The 27,875-nt window shown below is 46.6% G+C and overlaps 1 protein-coding gene across 1 annotated transcript; it reads right to left on the bottom strand.

The window, feature by feature from the left end:
* On the bottom strand, positions 1–27,292 carry snx27b (sorting nexin 27b; the record flags this gene model as incomplete). The annotated part of the gene is made up of 13 exons (XM_083633276.1): positions 26,887–27,292; positions 20,452–20,683; positions 20,011–20,203; positions 14,666–14,730; positions 14,354–14,458; positions 14,029–14,107; positions 5,143–5,306; positions 4,968–5,057; positions 1,714–1,863; positions 1,498–1,626; positions 477–536; positions 315–383; positions 1–45 (listed from the first exon to the last, which is right to left on the bottom strand). Exons 1-13 carry the CDS (start codon positions 27,216–27,218, stop codon positions 1–3), a joined length of 1,713 nt encoding a protein of 570 aa, XP_083489402.1. The 5' UTR covers positions 27,219–27,292.
* Between the last annotated feature and the right edge of the window lie 583 nt (positions 27,293–27,875).

Below are 27,875 nucleotides of genomic sequence, written 5' to 3'. Positions count from 1 at the left end.
CTAGGTGCCTCCATCCCTTCTGTGCCTCAAGAGCTGGAAGATATTCTGCAACAGAAACACCGATCAGGGCTGAGACACACAAACTCACACAGTCACACAGTCAGACACAGACAAACTCGCAAACTCACACGCATGCACACGCACACACACACACGTACACACACACACGTGCACGCACGCACGCACGCACGCACACACACACACACACACACACACACACACACACACACACACACGTGCGCACGCACGCACACGCACACACACACACACACACAGGTGGATCACAGGCAGGACAGAGGCAGGCAAAGCCTTACCTTGCCACACATACCATCTTTAGTGCAGTTCTTGTTGTCCTTGTCTGTGGGCGTGGCCTCCTCTTCCACCTGTAGACACAGAGACACACAGCAGCTATGAGCCAACGGCACCGGCAGAGACAATAGAGACAATAGATGAGTCTGTAACTAGACTGTCCTCACCTCTCTCCTCCACTTCAGCTCACAGAAGACTCTCTCGAAGCACTCATGCATGTAGTTAAACTGAGCATTGGCGTTTTACAGCAAATACAAAGACAGAAACATTGATATAGACAAAACAAAAAGACAAAAAAAGATTAGAGTTCATTCATACACTTTTCTCAATCAAATGTCTTGACTTGTTCATGACATATAAAGCAATTCCAATGACCATCATTTGTCAGAACCAATGTTCACAAGTTTTTTTTCTTCTTTTCTTTCTGTAAAAGAGTCTCCAACTTGACAATTTTATTTATTTATTTACTGAAATTGTTGGAAATCAGAGAGGGAGACACAGGACAGAAAGTTCTGGTGAGATTTGTTCCTAGGCCAGCAGGGGTTCACATACCTCTGGACAGCAATTGTTTCGTTAAACAGCTGGGGTCTTGTTTTGGCTATCTTTAAGTATAACTTGGGTGGCATGTAATCAGGAATTTGTAATTTAGGTCATTATTCTCAGATATTGAACACAGTCTCGCAGTAGCCAGCTGTAGATAAATATCTATGTCTGGAGGACCACTCTTGACAAGTGGTTAAGGACCACCCCCTTAGACCAAAACAACATGCGTGACCAACCACGGACCTCCTTATTTGTGTGACGCAACTCGTAGGGCGGAACATCTTGAACGATGCACCAATGCACCCAGAGAGCCAGACTTCCGAAATAGCCCAGCCACTCAGAGGCTTGCTACAGGAATTCCTATGGCAAAACCCAGAAATGCTGACTTGTGATTCAGACCTTCCACTACGGAGGGTCTGACCCGTGAGACTATTGAACACCAGACAGCTTAGGGGAGGTGGGGGATTTCCATTACCTTTCCAATGTTTTGAGTCATTTTCCACCAGTTTTCCAAGGATAACACAATTTTAAAATTCCATTACTTGTTCAGGTTTTTCATGACGGTAGGAAGCCTGTCTTCATTAGAATACAGTACTATGGCACATGGTATGTGTGTGTGTGTGTGTGTGTGTGTGTGATACTCACATAGGGTGTAAAGATTTTGACCCAGCGTGGTTTCTTCTCTCCCCGTGCATACTCAAAGCAGAAGGCCATTCCCTCTTCATCTGTGTCCCACCTCTGCATCTCCCCCCAGTCAAATGCAATCACCTGGTTCTGGACCCACAGAGGCGTTAGTACACAGGCTCTACTATTATATAGTGTAGTAGAATACAAACAGACCACAGACACAATCAGCCTTGCCTCTAGTGTCCCGTCCTCGGTGCAGGCGTGCAGCTTGAAGTGGTGTATGCTGATGGCTGTGATGACGTGGCCTTTACGTCGGGAGTCGCAGGAACAGTGGGGGAATATGATCTCATTGTAGCCCTCACAGCCCCTTAACAAACCCAGGTACTGAGAGAGAGAGAGAGAGAGAGAGAGAGAGAGAGAGAGAGAGAGACAAAGAGGCCATTTACACCTGGCGTTAACATGCGTTTTCTGCCATCAGATTGCAATCAGATTGTATTTTATCACTTCAGCCTGATTCCATTTACACCTGGCGTGCAACATGCATTTTCTGCAATCTGATTGCAGAAATGGTTGTCCTCTCAATCCGCATAAAGTTGCTGTATCCAGACTGAGAGGACACATTGCATTTACACTTGTGTCTATGGCCCATTTCCACTGCAGGTAGTAGCGCGATCCCGCTCCGCTCGACTCGATAAATGGTCTCATTCCACCACTAAAAACTATCCCAGCCCGGTTTGTATTGGGGTCGAGTCGTGCTACTTTTAGTACCTGCCTCGTCGTGGTTCTATTCTGTGAACCCGGGTTCATATGGTGACGTGAAAACATTGTTGACGACTGATTGGTCAGGCAGAATCGTGTTTACTCTGTCTACTGACTGTCATATGCAATGCTGGCGGCTGCATACCAGTTTAGTGGGCTTACCTTCTCTTCTGTTATGTATATTTCCATCAGTCTTTTGTGTTGCTGCCTTCGCCTCCGGTGAAATAAAATCGTGGCGGGTGTTCAATTGTCTGAGAAAAAAGTCCCCTGCTCGCTCAGGGAGCTCTGTAGCTGAGTGGAGGCTGCAGCGCTCCGCTAGGCCGCAGCGGGTGTTTGGTGAAGCCGCGGTCTTGCCTGGTGAGAGGCCGCGGGGTAGAGGCTTCACTCTGTTGCGCCTCTCCCGTCCCCGCACAGCGCAGCGCATGCCTGTGAGTTTGACTAACTACAAAGTGATATCCATTCTCCTGGTCGATTGTCACATTTGCCCATGTACACTGTAGGTCATTTAGAGGCACCAGTATTTCATAAACAGTTTAAAAGTTCTGTGGATGGATTTAATTGTAATGTTATGTTATAGCCTACTTCGGCTATAAGCGAAGGACAGATATGCGGTCGCTATGACGACCAGCTGTGGGCGGGGGTGGGTGGGGGCAGATGATCCGCGGTGGAAGCAAAACGTCCATCGAGCCGAAACGATTAGAGCCGAGTGGTGACGAGCTGTGCAGGGCAGTAAAATGTGGTGGAAATGAGCCAATACACAATGCATCCCTGACCACCTCCGGAGGTGGTTTGGCCGATCAGATTGCAATCCTTCTTCAATGCGTTTTGGGGGTGTTTACACCTGGCATTTCAAGTAATAAAAGACAATCTGATTGCAATCTGATCACAGAAAACGCATGTTAACGCCAGGTGTAAATGGCCTCTAAGAAGACAAGAGATGAAGATGTTCGTTACAATGTACAAAAGTGTTGCCTATTGCAATTTTCAGTGGCAACCATGATAGATCCGTCCTCCTTCTCAGTGAATGTCTCTAATGCTCCCTTCAAGTGCTGTCAGAAACATTTTCATCCGGTAAATATGATGCGGGAAAGTGTGAATTTTCTGATACCAGAGTTGTTGAGATATGCGGTTTATAGGGCGAGCATGGAAACCATTTAAATATTTAATGGTGAAAGTGCTGGATTTTTATTTTTAATTATTCTTTTTTATTATACGTTATTGTTTGACAGTCTAGGTAAATAAGTAGTATTGTTGTATGCTTCCAGTTTCAGTCTTTGCTTAGCTTTTAGTTGTCTTGACTTTGATCTTTGTTTTTAATAAATTCATTAAAACAAATAAATTATTTCTAAACTAAAACAGCAGCCACTAAAAACTACCTTTAAAGGGTCCATTTTGTTATTACTTCTAGCTATTAGCATTTGAATACATAACAGGTCATATTTACGACAGCACTTGAATGCAGCATAAGTCATTTGCAATACAAGTGGCCCATCAATGTAATTACAGCTATCTGATTAGTATTATTACCAATCTGTCTTTATAAGCCTGTTAAGAGTTATAAAAGTATACAAATATTTTGAACTGGAAGAAAAACAAATGTGTAAAACTTGACATTGCTAACATCTTGACAGTCTAACAGAATACAAAATGAATGTTTAGAATCGGCTGACAAAAACAACAACAACAACATGGTTTCGAGGGGAATCTAGGACCAGGGGCAGAGTATGTACTTGTCTCTATGCAAGGTGACTTTGATCTAAAAACGCAGTGTGCATCAGACCACAATAGAGCCGCTGTGTGGTGTGTGTCTGAGAGGCTGATGTGTGGTGTGTGTCTGAGAGGCTGATGTGTGGTGTGTGTCTGAGAGGCTGATGTGTGTTGTGTGTCTGAGAGGCTGATGTGTGTTGTGTGTCTGAGAGGCTGATGTGTGGTGTGTGTCTGAGAGGCTGATGTGTGGTGTGTGTCTGAGAGGCTGATGTGTGGTGTGTCTGAGAGGCTGATGTGTGTTGTGTGTCTGAGAGGCTGATGTGTGTTGTGTGTCTGAGAGGCTGATGTGTGGTGTGTGTCTGAGAGGCTGATGTGTGGTGTGTGTCTGAGAGGCTGATGTGTGGTGTGTGTCTGAGAGGCTGATGTGTGTTGTGTGTCTGAGAGGCTGATGTGTGTTGTGTGTCTGAGAGGCTGATGTGTGGTGTGTGTCTGAGAGGCTGATGTGTGGTGTGTGTCTGAGAGGCTGATGTGTGGTGTGTGTCTGAGAGGCTGATGTGTGGTGTGTGTCTGAGAGGCTGATGTGTGTTGTGTGTCTGAGAGGCTGATGTGTGGTGTGTGTCTGAGAGGCTGATGTGTGGTGTGTGTCTGAGAGGCTGATGTGTGGTGTGTGTCTGAGAGGCTGATGTGTGTTGTGTGTCTGAGAGGCTGATGTGTGTTGTGTGTCTGAGAGGCTGATGTGTGGTGTGTGTCTGAGAGGCTGATGTGTGTTGTGTGTCTGAGAGGCTGATGTGTGGTGTGTGTCTGAGAGGCTGATGTGTGGTGTGTGTCTGAGAGGCTGATGTGTGGTGTGTGTCTGAGAGGCTGATGTGTGTTGTGTGTCTCAGAGGCTGATGTGTGTTGTGTGTCTGAGAGGCTGATGTGTGGTGTGTGTCTGAGAGGCTGATGTGTGGTGTGTGTCTGAGAGGCTGATGTGTGGTGTGTGTCTGAGAGGCTGATGTGTGTTGTGTGTCTGAGAGGCTGACCATGGCCATCTTTTTCTGCTCGGCAAGCTTCTGCAGCTGGTAGGACTTCTGCTCTGCTTTGATGAAGCCTTTCTTCACATCGTCCACAGCCTAACAAGGGAGCAAGACATGAAAGATTGTTAGAAACACGCACACACGCACACACACACACACACACACACGTGCGCACGCACACCTGGTGAAAGCAGTAGTTGACCGCAAGCTGGTTGTCGTTGAGCAAGATCTCTTCTTCTGTAGTGAAGAGCCACTTGCGCAGGGTGAGGCAGGTTCCTGGGACAGCTGAGGTGTAGTTCTGCACATACAGCTTGTGGGGGAACTCATTGGGGGCAAGCTTACGCACTGACCGAGCAAGAGAAAGAGAGAGGGGGGAGATACATTTAAGGCAGGTAAGAATTATAAAAGAAAAGCAATAATAATAAAATACCCAAAACAATAATATCATATTTATAATATCTGAATACCATATGCATGTGAAAGCACGTCTATAAAAAATGAGTTTTAAGAAGTGATTTAAAAGTTGATAGATATTTCTCTTTTCTAGTAGGCTTATCATAGCATGATATCAGACTGAATTATCAACTTGATAATAAAACTCAACTCGTTGGAGTGGGTGGAGTTGAAGGTGTGGCAAGGCTTTTCAGGCTGATCGCCTCGTTTTTAATCTCATCCTGCCTGTGGACCTGTGGCTGCAATCTGGCTCATATGGGTCTGTGATATAGCTTGGTGCCAGACCCATCTGTGCCTTATAAGTAATCAGTCAAATCCTCAAATCAGTTATAAAACTAACAGGTTATGAATGTAAAGATGCTAAAATTTGGTTGATGTGAATATAGAGAGTTTTTCTTCTTCTTTTCTTTAACCTTTATTTACTGTATACAGGGGGAGTCTCACGCATGTGGGAAAACGGCTTGAGAGCAATGCTCTCTTTTTCAGGAGCGCCCTGTTCACATTCACACCTAGAAGCTGACCAGTACAACCACAGTCTCATCTGCTGCTTGCCACTGATCAGCTCCACTGGAGCAGTTGGAGTTCAGGGCCTTGCTCAAGGGCACCTCAGTGGTGGTAATGACGGAGGGGAAAGCGCTGCCTTTTCACTTTTCCCAGCCAGATTTCTCCTGCCGGTCCTGGGGATTGAACTGATGACCTTCCGGTCACAAGCTCACTTCTCTAACCTTTAGGCCACCACCGTCTAAACAAGAAGAGATAAACGCATGAACGACCTCCTCCACATCACCAAGTGATAAAAACGCCTTGATGTCGGGAATATTCTTCAGCTGAAAGAAGCAGGATTGAACAGCTCTCAAACTGTAACCTGTAGATGAAGCTCAAATTCACATCAGAAATGACCAAGGTTTCTTGCTACTAGCTTTGCACTGACGGACAGAGAACCTATTTCAAGGTGAATACATTGAATGGAGTCGGTTGTGCTGAAAAGGACTGTTTCTGATTTGGTTTCATTTTTTGGCGATTGAAAAGGAAAAGAGATCAATAAAATCTGACAAATCCTTCGATATGACCTCACTTCTGAAAAACGTCCTCACTTTTAGATCTCACAAGGATAGAAATATAAGAACAGAACACACACACACACACACACACACACACACACACACACACACACACACACACACACACACACACACACACACACCAAAAGCTTCCTTAATAGCCCATGCAGCAGCCTTCAGCTTTGTGTGTGTGTGTCTGTGTGTGTGTGTGTGTGTGTGTGTGTGTGTGTGTGTGTGTGTGTGTGTGTGTGTGTGCGTGTGTGTGTGTCCCGCAGAGACTGTGACGTGACCAGGCTCATTACTGATGCTACTGAGTGGTCCACATCTATCATGGACAGACAGAAAGAGAGAGAGAGTTAGAGAGACATAGAGAGAGAGAGAGGTAGAGAGATAGAGGAGACAGGAGACAAAGCGGCAGCCTGGAGGGGAACTAAACCTTTCCCCGACATCAATAATTGATCGAGGGGTGGACATGGTAGTCACAGGCAGAAGAGAGTTACTCTGGAAGGAGGGGTGGACATGGTAGTCACAGGCAGAAGAGAGTTACTCTGGAAGGAGGGCTGAACATGGTAGTCACAGGCAGAAGAGAGTTACTCTGGAAGGAGGGCTGAACATGGTAGTCACAGGCAGAAGAGAGTTACTCTGGAAGGAGGGCTGGACATGGTAGTCACAGGCAGAAGAGAGTTACTCTGGAAGGAGGGCTGAACATGGTAGTCACAGGCAGAAGAGAGTTACTCTGGGAGGGGTGGACATGGTAGTCACAGGCAGAAGAGTTACTCTGGAAGGAGGGCTGGACATGGTAGTCACAGGCAGAAGAGAGTTACTCTGGAAGGAGGGCTGAACATGGTAGTCACAGGCAGAAGAGAGTTACTCTGGAAGGAGGGCTGGACATGGTAGTCACAGGCAGAAGAGAGTTACTCTGGAAGGAGGGCTGAACATGGTAGTCACAGGCAGAAGAGAGTTACTCTGGGAGGGGTGGACATGGTAGTCACAGGCAGAAGAGTTACTCTGGGAGGAGGGGTGGACATGGTAGTCACAGGCAGAAGAGAGTTACTCTGGGAGGAGGGGTGGACATGGTAGTCACAGGCAGAAGAGAGTTACTCTGGAAGGAGGGCTGGACATGGTAGTCACAGGCGGATGAGAGTTACTCTGGAAGGAGGGCTGGACATGGTAGTCACAGGCAGAAGAGAGTTACTCTGGGAGGAGGGGTGGACATGGTAGTCACAGGCAGAAGAGAGTTACTCTGGAAGGAGGGCTGAACATGGTAGTCACAGGCAGAAGAGAGTTACTCTGGAAGGAGGGCTGAACATGGTAGTCACAGGCAGAAGAGAGTTACTCTGGGAGGGGTGGACATGGTAGTCACAGGCAGAAGAGTTACTCTGGAAGGAGGGCTGGACATGGTAGTCACAGGCAGAAGAGAGTTACTCTGGAAGGAGGGCTGAACATGGTAGTCACAGGCAGAAGAGAGTTACTCTGGAAGGAGGGCTGGACATGGTAGTCACAGGCAGAAGAGAGTTACTCTGGAAGGAGGGCTGAACATGGTAGTCACAGGCAGAAGAGAGTTACTCTGGGAGGGGTGGACATGGTAGTCACAGGCAGAAGAGTTACTCTGGGAGGAGGGGTGGACATGGTAGTCACAGGCAGAAGAGAGTTACTCTGGGAGGAGGGGTGGACATGGTAGTCACAGAAGAGAGTTACTCTGGAAGGAGGGCTGGACATGGTAGTCACAGGCAGATGAGAGTTACTCTGGAAGGAGGGCTGGACATGGTAGTCACAGGCAGAAGAGAGTTACTCTGGGAGGAGGGCTGGACATGGTAGTCACAGGCAGAAGAGAGTTACTCTGGAAGGAGGGGTGGACATGGTAGTCACAGGCAAAAGATAGTTACTCTGGAAGGAGGGGTGGACATGGTAGTCACAGGCAGAAGAGAGTTACTCTGGAAGGAGGGGTGGACATGGTAGTCACAGGCAGAAGAGAGTTACTCTGGAAGGAGGGGTGGACATGGTAGTCACAGGCAGAAGAGAGTTACTCTGGGAGGAGGGCTGGACATGGTAGTCACAGGCAGAAGAGAGTTACTCTGGAAGGAGGGGTGGACATGTTAGTCACAGGCAGAAGAGAGTTACTCTGGAAGGAGGGGTGGACATGGTAGTCACAGGCAGAAGAGAGTTACCCTGGAAGGAGGGGTGGACATTGTAGTCACAGGCAGAAGAGAGTTACTCTGGAAGGAGGGGTGGACATGGTAGTCACAGGCAGAAGAGAGTTACTCTGGAAGGAGGGCTGAACATGGTAGTCACAGGCAGAAGAGAGTTACTCTGGAAGGAGGGGTGGACATGGTAGTCACAGGCAGAAGAGAGTTACTCTGGAAGGAGGGGTGGACATGGTAGTCACAGGCAGAAGAGAGTTACTCTGGAAGGAGGGGTGGACATGGTAGTCACAGGCAGAAGAGAGTTACTCTGGAAGGAGGGGTGGACATGGTAGTCACAGGCAGAAGAGAGTTACTCTGGAAGGAGGGCTGGACATGGTAGTCACAGGCAGAAGAGAGTTACTCTGGAAGGAGGGGTGGACATGGTAGTCACAGGCAGAAGAGAGTTACTCTGGAAGGAGGGCTGGACATGGTAGTCACAGGCAGAAGAGAGTTACTCTGGAAGGAGGGGTGGACATGGTAGTCACAGGCAGAAGAGAGTTACTCTGGAAGGAGGGGTGGACATGGTAGTCACAGGCAGAAGAGAGTTACTCTGGAAGGAGGGGTGGACATGGTAGTCACAGGCAGATGAGAGTTACTCTGGAAGGAGGGCTGGACATGGTAGTCACAGGCAGAAGAGAGTTACTCTGGATGGAGGGCTGGACATGGTAGTCACAGGCAGAAGAGAGTTACTCTGGAAGGAGGGGTGGACATGGTAGTCACAGGCAGAAGAGAGTTACTCTGGAAGGAGGGGTGGACATGGTAGTCACAGGCAGAAGATAGTTACTCTGGAAGGAGGGGTGGACATGGTAGTCACAGGCAGAAGAGAGTTACTCTGGAAGGAGGGGTGGACATGGTAGTCACAGGCAGAAGAGAGTTACTCTGGAAGGAGGGCTGAACATGGTAGTCACAGGCAGAAGAGAGTTACTCTGGAAGGAGGGGTGGACATGGTAGTCACAGGCAGAAGAGAGTTACTCTGGAAGGAGGGGTGGACATGGTAGTCACAGGCAGAAGAGAGTTACTCTGGAAGGAGGGGTGGACATGGTAGTCACAGGCAGAAGAGAGTTACTCTGGAAGGAGGGCTGAACATGGTAGTCACAGGCAGAAGAGAGTTACTCTGGAAGGAGGGGTGGACATGGTAGTCACAGGCAGAAGAGAGTTACTCTGGAAGGAGGGGTGGACATGGTAGTCACAGGCAGAAGAGAGTTACTCTGGGAGGGGTGGACATGGTAGTCACAGGCAGAAGAGAGTTACTCTGGGAGGAGGGCTGGACATGGTAGTCACAGGCAGAATAGTTACTCGGGAAGGAGGGGTGGACATGGTAGTCACAGGCAGAAGAGTTACTCTGGGAGGAGGGCTGGACATGGTAGTCACAGGCAGAAGAGAGTTACTCTGGGAGGAGGGCTGGACATGGTAGTCACAGGCAGAAGAGTTACTCTGGGAGGAGGTGTGGACATGGTAGTCACAGGCAGAAGAGAGTTACTCTGGAAGGAGGGGTGGACATGGTAGTCACAGGCAGAAGAGTTACTCTGGAAGGAGGGGTGGACATGGTAGTCACAGGCAGAAGAGAGTTACTCTGGAAGGAGGGCTGGACATGGTAGTCACAGGCAGAAGAGAGTTACTCTGGGAGGAGGGCTGGACATGGTAGTCACAGGCAGAAGAGAGTTACTCTGGAAGGAGGGCTGACATGGTAGTCACAGGCAGAAGAGAGTTACTCTGGAAGGAGGGCTGGACATGGTAGTCACAGGCAGAAGAGAGTTACTCTGGGAGGAGGGCTGGACATGGTAGTTGTTACTCTGGGAGGAGGGCTGGACATGTGTCATTCTCTGAAAACATTTATTAGCTGTTGAGTATATACCGTATCCTGAATTGCTGAGCGGGCTGTCTCAAGCCAGCAATATCAGTATAAACTTAGACTTAGACCTAATTTAATAATATGGCATCAGTCAACCCAGTAGCTTAGATAGAAAATCTAATAGCTGGTGAATAAACTTAGTCCTGAACTGCTGAGCGGACTATCTCAAGCCAGCAGTATCAGTCTAAACTTAGACCTAGACTACTTAGACCTGAATTAGCAGTATAGTATTAGTCATCCTAGTAGCATGGACAGAATATCTAATATCTGCTGAGTAGACTAGTCCGCTCTCTCCTCTTTCCCCCTTTCCCTGCTCCTTCCCCACCTCCTTCTCCTTCCCTGCTCTCTCCTCCCCCACATTTCCCATTCTCTCCCCACCTCATCACTGTCCTGCTCTCTCCTCTCACATTCCCCCTGATCTCCCTCCCCACTTCCTCCCTTTCCTGATCTCTCCTCCCCCACTATTCTAAAGCATGGCACCCATTCTACCCTAATGCATGGCACCCATTCTATTCTATATTTCTCTATCATATGTTTGTTCAATGTGTTATTACTACTGTAATTGCTACTGTTGTGTCAGCTAGAATTAGCTAGACATATTTTCTGTGAAGCCCTCTGAGACATGCTTGTGAATTAGGGCTATACAAATAAACTTGACTTGACTTGACCTTTGCCTTTGTTGGGGATACTGGTAGAGAGAGAGGGTTATGGGTGGGGCGGTATCTTTTGAAAACCTTTAAAGAGCATGATGCAGGTTAGACAACACTTTGCATTCATATGTGGGACTTTTATGTAGCAATTAGGATTCTCTTTTGTTTTTTCCCCCCACACATAGCTGCATCTAGACTGGTTTTTAATACACGATAATCAATAAATGTTCCCTTGGAACATTACCTCCGTACGCCGACCGTCTGTCCCGGTCTGTCCGCCCATCGAGAGGCCGCTCACTACAGTACATCACCTCCACTCTGCAGCTAAAACTCCTCCTCTCTGTAGCTGAAACTGCTCTCCTCTTGAGCTCCAGTGAGTGCCACTTGTGTCCGTCTCCGATGATAAAGTTATCCGCCTCAGACCATTCTGCAGCCGGCTCACACGAGCTGAGATGGTCGGCCGCAAAATGATCTTTGCAAATAGGCGTTATTTTGAAAAACCGATTGCATATTGGGCGTCAACTAGTTTTTACTACTAGTTACGTTTCACTACTGAAACTATAAAGTGCCAGGTGTTTTGGAATGTTTTCTGCTGTACCCATTGACTGTATATTATTATTATTACAGTAAGTACAGTAGCCCAAGTGTCATCACAGGTGTTATCTGCACAGATGGCTTTTTTATTTTTATTTTACATGTGCATTATAATGCCACCTTTTTCTCCATATTTCTGCCCTGGGGGCATGTTTTAATTTAGTTTGAGTTTTTTGGGGGTATTTTCATAAGAATCTTGAGTCCTAACTGTAAATATATATATTTTTTTTACCTACACCACGCTCTTTAAACCTTCCCCAAATCTTACCCTGAGCTCAAAGTCAACAGTCACGTGACATTTCTTGCCCTGGAAGTGAGTTTCCCATTAATTTTCTCATTGGCTTGGTTCCAGCCTTAAAAGTTGATTTTTCGAAACGTCTATGGAGAAAATGAATGGGAAACTCACTTCCGGGGCAAAAACACGTGACTGTTCAGGTCTATACAGTATGATTAAAAATAAATCAAAATTTCAAATAAATATAGTATAAGTATAAGGTATTACCTTATTACCGCCCAAGTACCGGTAGTGTGTTATTACTTCCGCCAAGGAGGTTATGTTTTCTGTGCCATTTGTCTGTCTGTCTGTCTGTCTGCCTGCCTGCCTGCCTGCCTGTCTGCCTGCCTGCCTGCCTGCCTGCCTGTCTGTCTGTCTGTCTGTCTGTTTGTCTGTCTGTCTGTCTGTCTGTTAACAGGATTATGGAAAAACTACTGGGCCAATTTTCATTAAACTTGGTGAAAGCTTGTAGCATAACCTGATGCTGCCAGATGGATGGGTTTGTTTCACATTCTGTGAACACAATAGAGGGTATGCACACCCACTGGAACACGCCCCCTCAATCGGGAACGAGTGTCAAAATGAGTGTCAAATTCCTCCCTGAGCAGCAGGTGTTACTTATCTAGGCTGATTACTGCATTCTAGGGATGGGCATCGAATTTTCGAATAATCGTTGTTATTATCAAGGTCGACTTTTATTATTGAAATTCGAAAAAAAAAAAAAAAAAAAAAAAAAAATTTTTTTGAGTGAAATGTTGCATTGTCTCCCCTGATTCTAAGTATAGTCAAATCGCTTGGTTTGAGCAAGTAAAACAATTTTTATAAGCATTTTAAGCAAGGTTTATGGAAAAATGAATGGCGGATGAAATCCCATGAAGAGGGAGAAGCAGAGGGGGTGACTTTGGCACCCCTTTGGCACTCAGACCTGAGCCTACTAAATATTTAATGAACCACTCATGATTGTCAAAACTGTTTTTTATTTTCGAAAATGTCAATGTCATGTAACATGTTCTTTACTTCAAAAAAAAAAAGAAATTACATTTTTAATTTTTTTTACATTTTTATTTTTATTTTCGAATTTCGAATTAAATTCGAATTTGGCCAGCGAATTTCGAATAGTGTTTTTGCTAGAAATGCCCATCCCTACTGCATTCAAGCTCAGTCTTGCTGTGACTCAATGGGCGTGACCCCACAGTGACTTCTGCCTCTGTGACATCACATGCATACCCTCTATACCGCCCCTGTCTGGCAGAGTCAGGCTACATGTAGCATGGGCCAAGGAAGAACCCATTACATTTTGGAGCCGATCCGATCTGACTCTGAAATTTGCATATGAAATATGAAATGGTAAATGGTAAATGGACTACATTTATATAGCGCTTTTATCCAAAGCACTTTACAATGTGCCTACATTCACCCATTCACACACCGAAGGCGGCCAGCTGCCACGCAGGGTGCTGGCACTGCCATCGGGAGCAATTTGGGGTTCAGTGTCTTGCCCAAGGACACTTCGACATGCGGACTGGAGGAGCCGGGGATCAAACCACCGACCTTCTGGTTAGTGGACGACCTGCTCTTCCTCCTGAGCCACAGCCGCCCCATATGAGAGCAGACTGAACTATTGGCCCTGGCGGAGGTCTGCTCTCTCAGTGCACTTCTAGTAATCTTAATAGGCCTAATCTATTGTTACTTTGACTCTATTCATGCCCTGGGGATGGTGTGTTGGCTGTACTGTGCTTGTCCCATGGTCATTAAGCCTCTTTCAATTGAACTGAAATTAATTGAATTAAGAGAAATATTAAGTAATCAGCTGAGGGGATGGAAAGAGGAAACAAGGCTATTTATTTTAGACCATTTTTAGTAAGGAAGGCGGGAGGAGTCACACACATACACACACATGCACACACACACACACACACACACACACATACACACCCACCCACACCCACACACACACACACACACACAACCTCAAGGCTCAGTTGCACACTCATACTTACCGAAGGTGTGGTTGATGACCTCAAATAGAGCAAAGTAACTGGCCGTTACACTGTCCATCCCTAGCTTCATAACCACAGCCTGAGAGAGAGAGAGAGAGGAAATATGCAAGCTAAGTACAAGCTATTACAAACTAATACAACAATAATAAGCTAATACAAGCTAATGAGGAGCTACAGAAGCTACAGACACTATTGCTCTGAAAGGCTGGAGGCCTGCTCGAGTTTCAACACTGTGAAGCTTGTTTCACCTTGGGGTGAACGTACTGTGTGTGTGTGTGTGTGTGTGTGTGTGTGTGTGTGTGTATGTGTATGTGTGTGTGTGTACCTGGTAGACCTGGTCTGTAGTAGAGTTCTTGCGGACTCTGACAATGAGCGTGGTCTTATCGGGCACGGCTATCCTCAACTCCACATCTGACACACCATTATAGTTCTACAGAGACAGAGAAAGAGAGAAGGATCAAGAGAAGAAAATTTGCATGGTGAGTCACAGGCAGAGGACAGGGAGACGAGCACATAAAAAAACACGTGTGTGTGTGTGTCCGCACGCGAGCGCACACACACACACACACACACACACACACACACACACACGCACACACACACACACACACACACACACACACTTTCTCCATCTTACCTCATCCGATTCAGACAGGAACTCCTGCATGATGTCACTCTCTCCAATGACCCGCACAGAGCACACTGGAACATACAGACAGACAAGCAATCAAAGCAGAATACGACTGAAACTCATTTTGATGCACATATTCATCCTTCCTCCTTCTACATCAGCACTATTTCTACATTCATTGAACGGTGGTGGTGTCACAACAGCAAAGAAGGTCAATGCAAGCTTAAGAATCAAGTTCAGTCAAATTAATCAAGATCAAAAACAATCAGTTTGACTTTGACTGTACGTTCACACACCAAGGTGAAAGAAGCTTCACACAGTTGAAACTTTGACTGTACGTTCACACACCAAGGTGAAAGAAGCTTCACACACCAAGGTGAAAGAAGCTTCACACAGTTGAAACTTTGACTGTACGTTCACACACCAAGGTGAAAGAAGCTTCACACACCAAGGTGAAAGAAGCTTCACACAGTTGAAACTTTGACTGTACGTTCAGTCGTTCACACACCAAGATGAAAGAAGCTTCACACACCAAGGTGAAAGAAGCTTCACACACCAAGGTGAAAGAAGCTTCACACAGTTGAAACTTTGACTGTACGTTCACACACCAAGGTGAAAGAAGCTTCACACACCAAGGTGAAAGAAGCTTCACACAGTTGAAACTTTGACTGTACGTTCAGTCGTTCACACACCAAGATGAAAGAAGCTTCACACACCAAGGTGAAAGAAGCTTCACACACCAAGGTGAAAGAAGCTTCACACAGTTGAAACTTTGACTGTACGTTCACACACCAAGGTGAAAGAAGCTTCACACACCAAGGTGAAAGAAGCTTCACACAGTTGAAACTTTGACTGTCCGTTCAGTCGTTCACACACCAAGATGAAAGAAGCTTCACACACCAAGGTGAAAGAAGCTTCACACACCAAGGTGAAAGAAGCTTCACACAGTTGAAACTTTGACTGTACGTTCACACACCAAGGTGAAAGAAGCTTCACACACCAAGATGAAAGAAGCTTCACACACCAAGGTGAAAGAAGCTTCACACACCAAGGTGAAAGAAGCTTCACACACCAAGGTGAAAGAAGCTTCACACAGTTGAAACTTTGACTGTACGTTCACACACCAAGGTGAAAGAAGCTTCACAGTTGAAACTTTGACTGTACGTTCACACACCAAGGTGAAAGAAGCTTCACAGTTGAAACTTTGACTGTACGTTCACACACCAAGGTGAAAGAAGCTTCACACAGTTGAAACTTTGACTGTACGTTCACACACCAAGGTGAAAGAAGCTTCACAGTTGAAACTCGAGCGAGCGAGCATTAAGGCAAAACTGCATCATTCGTGCCGCATAAATTCGAGTCACTCACGCGACATGTGCCGCCTAGGGGGAAATGACATCTACTCGCACGTTTGCATTGACTTTGTATGTAATCTCGCACACTTTTTATTTGTATTTGTATTCTTTGCCCCGGTGTGACCGCACAGTTACAACAAAAGAGCCAAGTATATCCGCTAGTCTTACGGTGCAAACACACCGGAAGCACAGGCACTTTCATTTCCGCGCCCTCGTTAACACATTGAGTGCCAGCGACGCCATATGGCGTCATTAGAAATTTACCGTAGGCTGCCAGCGACGCCAAATGGCGTCAGTAACTCGAAATTGTTTTTTTGACAGGGGGGTGTCGATCTATGCATCTTACATCGCCTCTTACAATATGATAGCTATTGAATGTGTCTAACCTATTTTACAGAACCCTTAGGTGGCGACAGCGCACTCCAGATGAGAGAAAGTGGAGTAAAACCATAGAGTAAAACACACAGAAGAAGTCGTTTGGGAAGAGGAAATCGCATCGCATCCGTCCGTATGCAGCTGCTTCATTGAAGCATAACGTAGCTGTGCCCCTGCAGCAGCCAATCTGCTGTCACAATTGAGCACCTCGTGTCCGCTGCATTCGCTGCATTCGCATGATCAGCCGTGGAGTTCTCAACTGGAAGCATGGTGACATACACGCGGGTGTAAAAAAGCTGGACTAGCGGACTTTTCACTGCTGAGAGCACACGCAGAGCAAACGCACTCACAGCAGAGCAGAGCAGAGAGATACTCCTCCCACAACGGGGGGGGGGGGGGGGGGGGGGGGAGGAGGAGGGGGGGAGGTGGGGCACGCAGGACACTACAGCATACAACAGACCCAGGCCAGGCCAGGCAGCTGCAGCATTACATCAGAAAATATTAGCAATGAGTCAATGATGTGCTTGAAATGCTTCCTTTCACAAAAGGGTCATTATCTCAGCTCGTAGAAAAAAAGGGCTGTTTTTGGTCTAATCAAGCTATCTTCTCCGGCTCATAACTAAAGAACGGAAAATGGGATCAATAAACTTTTTTTTGCAGGTGATAGAAGAGAGTCTCATCGTTATTTGTGCGTGTTCAGTGTTTACATAGTAATTATTAAAGAAATTATATGACTGTTTTAAAATGCATTGCGGCCTATGTGGCACAGTACAGCACCTTTTGCCCAAGGGCCGTGGCACTCAAAGTGTTAACAGATTAGACCAATCACACAAAATCAAAACTAAATCAGCAATCATTTTGTTTTGTCTGACTTTTTGTGGTAACAGTTAGCGATTTATTTTTTATTTTTAACTATGTCTTCGTGAGCTGCATTTTAAGGTTTTCGGCTTAGAATCGAAGCCAATGACTTGATAATGGTACGGAAGTCAGAAAGTAATGAGAGTAGAGCAAACACATTATTGATTGATTTATTTTCATGGGATTTATTGATGTATGCAATGCATTAAAAACACCAGTCTTATCCTGAGATTCTAATCTCTCAGGGGATACTTTATTTCTCAAGGGATACTTTATCTCTCAAGGGATACTTTATCTCTCAAGGGATACTTTATCTCTCAAGGGATACTTTATCTCTCAAGGAATACTTAACTAACTGGATTCTTTAGTTTTTTTGACGGAATTTGAAGATTTTGGTCAGGATTCAATAGGATGTACAGTGATCATGATTGGGCAATATTCAATAGGCCACATCAATCTATAGACGATATTTCATGTGAAATATGTCAAATGGCAGTGGGTCCATGATGACAATAATATTGATAAAATGTTGTATAGTCATATATATTGAAAATATATATTTTCTGAAACGGTTTCAGAAAAACTAGAGGCTATATTGTAGAAATGTGGGGAAAAATGTCTACCTTTGCTTGTTTGATTGACTTCCAGAAGGCGTTTGATTGGATCAATAGAGATCTTCTTCAATATAGGCTGTTAAATGTTGGGGTCAATGGGAAATTCTACTATGCCATTAAGTCTCTCTATCAGGCACCTATAGCCAGTGTCCCGGTTAATGAATATTCCACAGGATGGTTCCCCCAACAATTCGGCATAAAACAAGGAGACGTCATGTCCCCAACTTTATTTTCCATTTTTGTCAACGACTTAGCACTTCAGATTAAGGCATCCAGCAAGGGAATCAAAGTTGATGACCAAAGTGTAGGCATATTTATATTATTGTACGCAGATGACATAATCTTACTTGCCGAGCACGAAAATGACCTACAGATCATGTTGAACATTGTTGCGGATTGGTGCCGGAAATGGAGACTTATGATCAATCAGGACAAATCACAAATAGTACATTTTAGACCCACCTCAAGGGTGAGGAGCTCGTTTGTTTTTAATGTTGGTTCAGTTGTACCGGTACTCATATATGGATCACTATAAATATTTGGGCTTGACGCTGGACGAGCATAATGTCCTTTAAGGAGAGAGTCAATGTCCTAGCTCAATCACCAGGCAGAGCATTGGGCTCAGTACTGAACAAAGTTAAGCATTGTGGTAACCTGGGTTTTGATACCTACACACAACTGTATAACCCATGTGTCTGTCCTGTGTCGGATTATGCTTCTGGTGTTTGGGGCTTCCGTGATCATCCAAGCTGTAACACTGTGCACCAAAGAGCCATCCGCTATTTTCTAGGAGTTCATAAACTCACCCCAGTCCTGGCCATCAGTGGTGATATGGGTTGGGAACCCCCAAACATCAGACACAAAGGTCAAATACTGCGGCTCTGCAATAGATTGGTGAGAATGTCTGATCAGAGACTCACTAAAAAGATATTTAATTGGGACATCGCCCATGATCACCCCTGGGCCAATGAAGTGAAATCCCTTCTTGAATCAAACGATTTATCATTTATCTTTCCTAACCGGTTACTTTGTGACATCCGAGAATCTATGAGAAGCATGTTTATTTTGTATAAAGATAATTGGGCTGTGGACCTGTGGCATAAACCAAAACTAAGAACCTATCGGCTCATAAAGGAGAGCTACTGTGTTGAACCCTATGTGAAATTTGATTTGAACAGATGAAAAAGATCTCTGTGTGCTCAGCTACGATCGGGTACGCTTCCCTTAGCACTAGAAACCGGTAGATTTAAGGCTACCTCTGAAGAAGAAAGACTATGCTTACTTTGTGAGCTACACAAAATTGAAAATGAGGTTCATTTCTTGTTTTACTGCTCTGCGTAGGATGACGCAAGGGATGTACTCTTTAGCAAAATGTCCTCTATCTACGTCGACTTTTTTGAGCTGGATGACTATGAGAAACTTGAGCTATGTTTCAGCAAGGGAATCTTTATCTGTCAAGCATGGGAGCAAAGACAGAACCTTCTATTTAGAAATTGATGTAATGGTTCTTATATTGCTGTCTGGCCCATTGCTGTCTTACGACTTGTATTTTAAATGTATCATTGTTGTGTTGTTTATTGTTCTGTTTTATTGTTGTCTTGTAAACCCATGGGGGTTGGGCACCTAGAGTGCATTACACGTAAATAAATCAATCAATCAATTGGAAATCAACAGTGATATTTTTCTATACTTCTATACTGTATTCCTCCAGGCCTCATCTCTCTCTCATCCTCACCTTTCTCCAGGTATTCCTCCAGGCCTCATCTCTCTGTCATCCTCACCTTTCTCCAGGTATTCCTGCAGACCTCATCTCTCTCTCATCCTCACCTTTCTCCAGGTATTCCTGCAGACCTCATCTCTCTCTCATCCTCACCTTTCTCCAGGTATTCCTCCAGGCCTCATCTCTCTCTCATCCTCACCTTTCTCCAGGTATTCCTCCAGGCCTCATCTCTCTCTCATCCTCACCTTTCTCCAGGTATTCCTCCAGGCCTCATCTCTCTCTCATCCTCACCTTTCTCCAGGTATTCCTCCAGACCTCATCTCTCTCTCATCCTCACCTTTCTCCAGGTATTCCTGCAGACCTCATCTCTCTCTCATCCTCACCTTTCTCCAGGTATTCCTCCAGGCCTCATCTCTCTCTCATCCTCACCTTTCTCCAGGTATTCCTCCAGGCCTCTGCGTCGTGCGTCCAGCTGCTGCTCCGACAGGGAGAAGGGCCATTTCCCAGGCAGCTTGGGGAACGTGTAGTTGGCAAACTCTCGCTTTAGGTTTTGGTGTAGGATGGCAAACTCCCGGTAGCGCTTGGAGCACAGCTGTCTGCCTGCCATATACACATTATACACCTAGAGAGAGAGAGAGAGAGAGAGAGAGAGGGAGAGGTTATGAGAGAAAGAAAAAACTGTGAGAAAATGAGAACAGACAGAGAGACAAAAAGGAGAGAGAGCGACAGACAGAGACACATCCACCCCTCCATCCATACACCACACTCCTCCATTCACCCTTTCACTCATCAAACCTCCCATCTCCCCCCTCCAATCATCTCATCCACTATCCTCCTCTCATGTCTCCATGCATGCATGCGTAGACACACCACAAACTTCTCCTGGTTGAGCTCAGTGTGTTTGTAGGTGGGCACAGAGATGGGGACCGCCTGCTTGTCGGAGTAGTCGTAGCACGACTGGGCCGAGCCGTCGTCTCCGGGGTCCAGGCAGTCGGCCTCCTGGGGTGGGACAGACATCACGGCCAGAACCAGCTCCCTCTCCCCGGCCCGGATCAGGTCCACCACCTGCTTATGCGTCGCCCCCTCCACATTCACCCCATTACTGTGGAATGGAGGAAGAAAGATAGAGGGGTGGCAGTGAGGAGAGTAACAGGTGTGAAATCTGATACAATACACTCCAACATACACCCCATGCAACTCAATGTCATTTATTACAAAACAAGGACTAAGTCTAGAACATATTGACACAGGCACTGTAAATTGGCCTCAAAATGACCAGAGACCATTCACTCTTTCTTTGAATAAGTATGTTTTGGTTTCTGGGTGTGTCTTCATTCAGACGGCAGAAACACTGCTTATGCATGTGTCTGTGAGGGACAGAGACAGAGAGGGACAGAGGGAGAGAGAAAGAGGAGAGACACAGAGAGGGACAGAGGGAGAGAGAAAGAGGAGAGACACAGAGAGGGACAGAGGAAGAGAGAAAGAGGAGAGACACAGAGAGGGACAGAGGGAGAGAGAAAGAGGAGAGACACAGAGAGGGACAGAGGAAGAGAGAAAGAGGAGAGACACAGAGAGGGACAGAGGGAGAGAGAAAGAGGAGAGAGACAGAGAGGGACAGAGGGAGAGAGAAAGAGGAGAGACACAGAGAGGGACAGAGGGAGAGAGAAAGAGGAGAGACACAGAGAGGGACAGAGGGAGAGAGAAAGAGGAGAGACACAGAGAGGGACAGAGGGAGAGAGAAAGAGGAGAGACACAGAGAGGGACAGAGGGAGAGAGAAAGAGGAGAGACACAGAGAGGGACAGAGGGAGAGAGAAAGAGGAGAGAGACAGAGAGGGACAGAGGAAGAGAGAAAGAGGAGAGACACAGAGAGGGACAGAGGGAGAGAGAAAGAGGAGAGACACAGAGAGGGACAGAGGAAGAGAGAAAGAGGAGAGAGACAGAGAGGGACAGAGGAAGAGAGAAAGAGGAGAGACACAGAGAGGGACAGAGGGAGAGAGAAAGAGGAGAGAGACAGAGAGGGACAGAGGGAGAGAGAAAGAGGAGAGACACAGAGAGGGACAGAGGGAGAGAGAAAGAGGAGAGAGACAGAGAGGGACAGAGGAAGAGAGAAAGAGGAGAGACACAGAGAGGGACAGAGGGAGAGAGAAAGAGGAGAGAGACAGAGAGGGACAGAGGGAGAGAGAAAGAGGAGAGACACAGAGAGGGACAGAGGGAGAGAGAAAGAGGAGAGACACAGAGGGACAGAGGGAGAGAGAAAGAGGAGAGACACAGAGAGTTTTGCCCTCACAATCACCCCACGGGGTCACATCTCCCCCACCACTGGGGCCCTGGGTTTGTGTCGCAGCCCAGCAACACTGTGTGTGTAGTACTGTATGCTCACTCAGACAGCCCAGCAACACTGTGTGTGTAGTACTGTATGCTCACTCAGACAGTCCAGCAACACTGTGTGTGTGTAGTACTGTATGCTCACTCAGACAGCCCAGCAACACTGTGTGTGTGTAGTACTGTATGCTCACTCAGACAGTCCAGCAACACTGTGTGTGTGTAGTACTGTATGCTCACTCAGACAGCCCAGCAACACTGTGTGTGTAGTACTGTAAGCTCACTCAGACAGCCCAGCAACACTGTGTGTGTGTAGTACTGTAAGCTCACTCAGACAGCACAGCAACACTGTGTGTGTGTAGTACTGTATGCTCACTCAGACAGCCCAGCAACACTGTGTGTGTGTAGTACTGTATGCTCACTCAGACAGTCCAGCAACACTGTGTGTGTGTAGTACTGTATGCTCACTCAGACAGTCCAGCAACACTGTGTGTGTGTAGTACTGTATGCTCACTCAGACAGTCCAGCAACACTGTGTGTGTGTAGTACTGTATGCTCACTCAGACAGCCCAGCAACACTGTGTGTGTAGTACTGTAAGCTCACTCAGACAGCCCAGCAACACTGTGTGTGTGTAGTACTGTAAGCTCACTCAGACAGCACAGCAACACTGTGTGTGTGTAGTACTGTATGCTCACTCAGACAGCCCAGCAACACTGTGTGTGTGTAGTACTGTATGCTCACTCAGACAGTCCAGCAACACTGTGTGTGTGTAGTACTGTATGCTCACTCAGACAGTCCAGCAACACTGTGTGTGTGTAGTACTGTATGCTCACTCAGACAGTCCAGCAACACTGTGTGTGTGTAGTACTGTATGCTCACTCAGACAGCCCAGCAACACTGTGTGTGTGTAGTACTGTAAGCTCACTCAGACAGCCCAGCAACACTGTGTGTGTGTAGTACTGTAAGCTCACTCAGACAGCCCAGCAACACTGTGTGTGTGTGTGTAGTACTGTATGCTCACTCAGACAGCCCAGCAACACTGTGTGTGTGTGTGTAGTACTGTATGCTCACTCAGACAGCCCAGCAACACTGTGTGTGTGTGTGTGTGTAGTACTGTATGCTCACTCAGACAGCCCAGCAACACTGTGTGTGTGTGTGTGTGTAGTACTGTATGCTCACTCAGACAGCCCAGCAACACTGTGTGTGTGTAGTACTGTATGCTCACTCAGACAGCCCAGCAACACTGTGTGTGTGTAGTACTGTATGCTCACTCAGACAGCACAGCAACACTGTGTGTGTGTGTAGTACTGTATGCTCACTCAGACAGTCCAGCAACACTGTGTGTGTGTGTAGTACTGTATGCTCACTCAGACAGCCGGGCGTCAGAGGCACGAGCTGACCACAGCCTATAGTTCACTTTACTCATAACAACAATCACAGCACCTCGTCACAGGCACACAGGCTTAGTCATCTGTGTAGGCCTTCTGAGACAGGCAGGCCTACCATGCTAAACCATAATCAATCCTGTGTGTGTAGGCCCACAGTGTTTTACCTCTGCCAAGGAAGTGATGTTTTCTGTGCCGCGTGTTTGTCTGTCTGTCAGCTGGATTACAGAAAAACTACTGCCCTGATTGTCATGACACTTTGTGGAAGGGTGTAGCATGGGGCCAAGCCAAGGAAGAAGACATTACGTTTTGGTACGCATCCGGATCCAACACACGAACAAGCAACTGGCCTTGGTGAATGTCTGCGCTCTCCGAGTGCCCTTGCTTCTAGTATTACCAGTGACACAGGGAGACATTGTGGAACTCTGTAGAGCAGTGGTTCTCAAACTTTTTCACGTTAAGGACCCCTAAAAGGACACAAATTAGACCACGGACCTCCATGTGATAAGATTGTTGCCTTTAGATGTTTGATTACAGAAAGCGCATGAAACCCGTGACAAAAACAGTCATACATTCTGTCATTGTGTTCTTACGGATGGAATTATAGTGAAAATAAAGTATCCCCCTTTCTTGCTGGGATTGGGGACCCCCTGGAACCCCCTCAAGGACCCCTGAGAAGCACTGCTGTAGCCCTCTTACAGCTCAACTCAAACTGCTCTAATCAGGCCAATGGAGTCAAAGCTTATTGAATTCCCTCAAGATAGAAACACCCTGCCTAAGCCTTACAGCTTGCTTTACATGGGCTGGTGCTCATGTTCCAATTCTCAAGCCGTTACTGCAGCTGCTATGCAGGCCAGCAGCTTCTGTCATGTCTTCCATATGGGCAGGGCAAAGCAAGCCGCCATACGACAATATGGTTATTATCATGAATATGTATTTACTGTCCATTTGAGAAAAGCCCTATAGGAAGCCACAGAACAGAACACAGAGGGACTTGAATGTGTCGTTTGTTCAAAACAGCAGCAGTAACACCAGCTGTAAACATAATGCCTCTCACCCTCTCCCTTCATGTCCCACCTATTACTCTCCCTCTGTTTGGACCTTTCCTCGCCTGGGTTAGGGTTAGGTTTAGTGGCCGTTCACACCATACACCAAAGCCACACTGAAGCCACACTGAAGCCACGCTGAAGCCACGCTGAAGCCATCGTTCAGGATTCTCAGTCCTATTTTTCAGGCGTGACGCGTGAAGCTGCCAGGCATGAATTCAATGGGAGTTGTGGGTGGGTTCAAGGCGCGCCCAGCAAGGAGCTGGGGAAAAGAGACTGCTCCTGGTGTGACCGGTTAAGCATCAGTTCAGCTTGAGCCTGCCTCAAGCTTCAGTTCTGCCTATGGTGTGAACATGGGCTTAGAGTTAGTTGGGGTATTAGGTGCAGGCTCAGAGGGCCTCCAGTGACTTGGTTATAGGTCATACAGTAGGTAGCTAACTCTGGCCAGTGAGAAGCAAACCCTGCCAACATAAGGCTGTGGCTGGGGTCATGACATAACAACTGACATAACAGAGCAGTCGCCAGCCAGGCAGCCACAAGTCCTATCTAAAGCTCAGCCACAAGTTTGCTTAGTGACATGTTTTTTTTTTCCACCTTTATTTAACCAGGTGAGTGCCATTGAGAATACAAGATCTCTTTTTCGAAGGAGCCCTGCATTGGCAAGATAGCAGAAAATACAGTTTCAACCAGACACAATCAAATATTAACACATAGGTGAAAGCATGCAGTCCAGCTCTCATGCTGTGTGCTAAGGATTATATCCCAAATGCCATAGATAGGGAGATATGAGTAGAATCTCACAAAGTCTCCCAGCCATGAAAACAGTCTGTAAGATGTGAGATCAAGGGGCAACAGAAGCTAAATACGTCTAGGCCTCAGTGCAAAGGAGAGAGAGGGGATAGAAATATACTGAGAAATGAGGCCAGTGAGAGGGTTTCTGCAGGAAGTCTTTTGATATGGTGTGGGTTTTTGACAACTTTAAAAACACATTAAGCAAATCAAAATAAAATCAGCGAGCAGGCCGACGGGTATTGTGGGAGAACGAGCAGATGTCTCTGTCCTGCAACATAAAACATGCACAAAGCATTTTGGTAGCTCTTTTCATTCTAGCAGCTAAAAGACTATAATAACAACCTCAAGTAGCGGTCTTCGTATTTGCACAGTCAGCACTTTTGAATGTGAAGGAGTTTTCAATAAATGTTTTGTGTCAGGTGTTGTACTTTTGTTTTCAGGCACACATGCATGAGCACAGCGTGGCAGCGCGTGCACACACACACACACACACACTGACACACACACACAATCTCAAAGCTAATTCTGCAGGAGTTATGTGTGAATGTGATCAGGAGTATCGATTATGTACAGAGTAGGCGGCACCGCGCTGCAGCTAGGGCCCAGACACTCCACTGTGTCTGTGTAGGGGGGGACTAGTATAGGCAGAGAGGCTACATGCACCAAAGCCAAACCATCAGCTGAACACAGTAATGCACTATAGCTCATGGAGCCTCAGCCTACACAACTATTATCCCACACTGAGACCAGATAAATTAGCCTGCACACAGCCTAGGCTGATTTGACACTATCAAAGTCCTCGTTATTCATTACAATGAACAGAGCCACTAGTCAATGGATATTATTGACCATACCAACTGGTCTCATCCGGGGGGCAAATAAAGGGCTAAAGGTCTATTGGCTATTGACATGCATACACACAGGCATCATGTACACATCCCACACAGAGATAATGGGGTCACCAAACTGCCAGGTTACTGGAGGCCATCCAATCATAAAGCAGGATGCAATGGCCAACCAATAAGAGAGAGAATTATACAGAGCAAAGCCAATCGGATCTGAGGGCATCCCTCCCTTCCTGCACCCCCCTACTCTTCTTCCTTCACACACACACACACACACACACACACACACACACACACACATTGCTGATGCTGAGCTGTATGCAGCCTGTCCCTCTCCATAGCAACAGAGCCTAACATCAGCAAGCAATCTCTATGCATACTAACGTGCCTGAGAAGGCAGACTACCTACTCTGCTGCAGCAGAGACACACACCGTTGCTCTACAGCCAGTCAGACCAAATCAGCTTTTTAGTGACGCTTACTGTATTTGAGGTACAACAACACCACCATGCAATGTAAGTGAAGCCAGCTGTACTGCAACTGGTTAAGCATGATTTTGCACTGCACCTTCAGCTGATATGAATGTCCACTACTGTGTGCAAGGAATGGCTTTAGAATATGTGGCATGGTGTAGAGATGAATAGGTTTTCAGCGTGACAGGAATTCCTAATGATCTCTGCTGGTCCTTTCTCCCTCACACACAGCACAGACACTCTTTTCATTTGGATGAACTGCCCTGCTAAGTCTATGGCTGGCTGGCATGCCCACTAGAGCACCGGTGTGTGTTTTACATTGCAGGTCCTGCTTGCTTTAACATTAACACACCACTGAGAAGCATTGTTGCTTGAGCTGCGCAGAAATGTTTGTAGCTGTCTCTGCGTGGAGCTGCTAGATACTTAGTAGTAGCCACTTACACCTCAAGAATCCTGTCCCCCTTCGAGATACCGGCTCTGTCGGCAGCACCTCCCGGTAAAACAGCGCTAACATGCTGCAGCGGGGCGTACAGCTCCCCGTTAATGCTCCGTAGTTGCCCTCCTTCACTAACTTGTCCCCGGACATTGAACCCATAGCCCGAGTCCGACTTGACTATTCTCACTAGCCGTGGGCCTGATGTAACGGTGGTGGTCATCTGGCAGCTGCCGCCGCCGGTGCCCGGTGTGCTGCTGCCACCGGAGCCGCTGCGCGAGGAAGATCGAGGCAACGGAGGGACTGATGAAATGATTCCTTGTCCCTCGACGTCCGTCATTTTTCCCCCAAACTATTTTTTTAACCATGCACTCCAATGTAACGTTAAATATCCTACAAACATTAGCTGGTAGCAGGCTAACCAACTTGGCTAGCCGACCACCGGGATGCGACGGAAAATGCCGAGAGTGTCCGATGATTCGCGACTCGAGACCGCCGCGGGACACGTTCCATTCCAAAAAAAAGTAATTCCCTGGTGTGATTTTGGCCTTGGTCACTTTGCAGATAAGATGACCCAAGTGATTAAGGTACGTTTTTTTGTCTCCGTGTAGATGACACACTGCAACTTAATTGCTTCCGCCTTCCGAGGAGGAGTTAATACATGCAATGTGATAATAGATAGCCAGTATGTCTTCTTTACACGGACTGGAGTAACGTTAATGAATAATTAATTGCTGTGTTAGTAGTCTGTCGAGAATATACAACATAGCCTCTTTTATTATTAGCGTCGGGACCATCGGGACCAGGTAGGATACATTTTTCAGATTGTCTTCTCATTTTCCTTATTGTATGTCACCTCCTACAGGCCAAAGATGGGATGACCTCTGCACTTTTCGCCTTTCCCCTTCCCAAGTTATTCCAAGAGTTATGCCGATAACTAATTAGCAAAAATTGATAGAACTGCTCTGCTTCTCTTTTTTCCTTCAAACACTGCAAC

Source organism: Poromitra crassiceps (genome assembly GCF_964638095.1).
Source record: "Poromitra crassiceps genome assembly, chromosome: 1".
In the NCBI taxonomy this organism is placed as follows: Eukaryota; Metazoa; Chordata; class Actinopteri; order Beryciformes; family Melamphaidae; genus Poromitra; species Poromitra crassiceps.
Note: the sequence above shows the minus strand (reverse complement) of the source record. Positions and strands in the feature narration are given on the sequence as shown.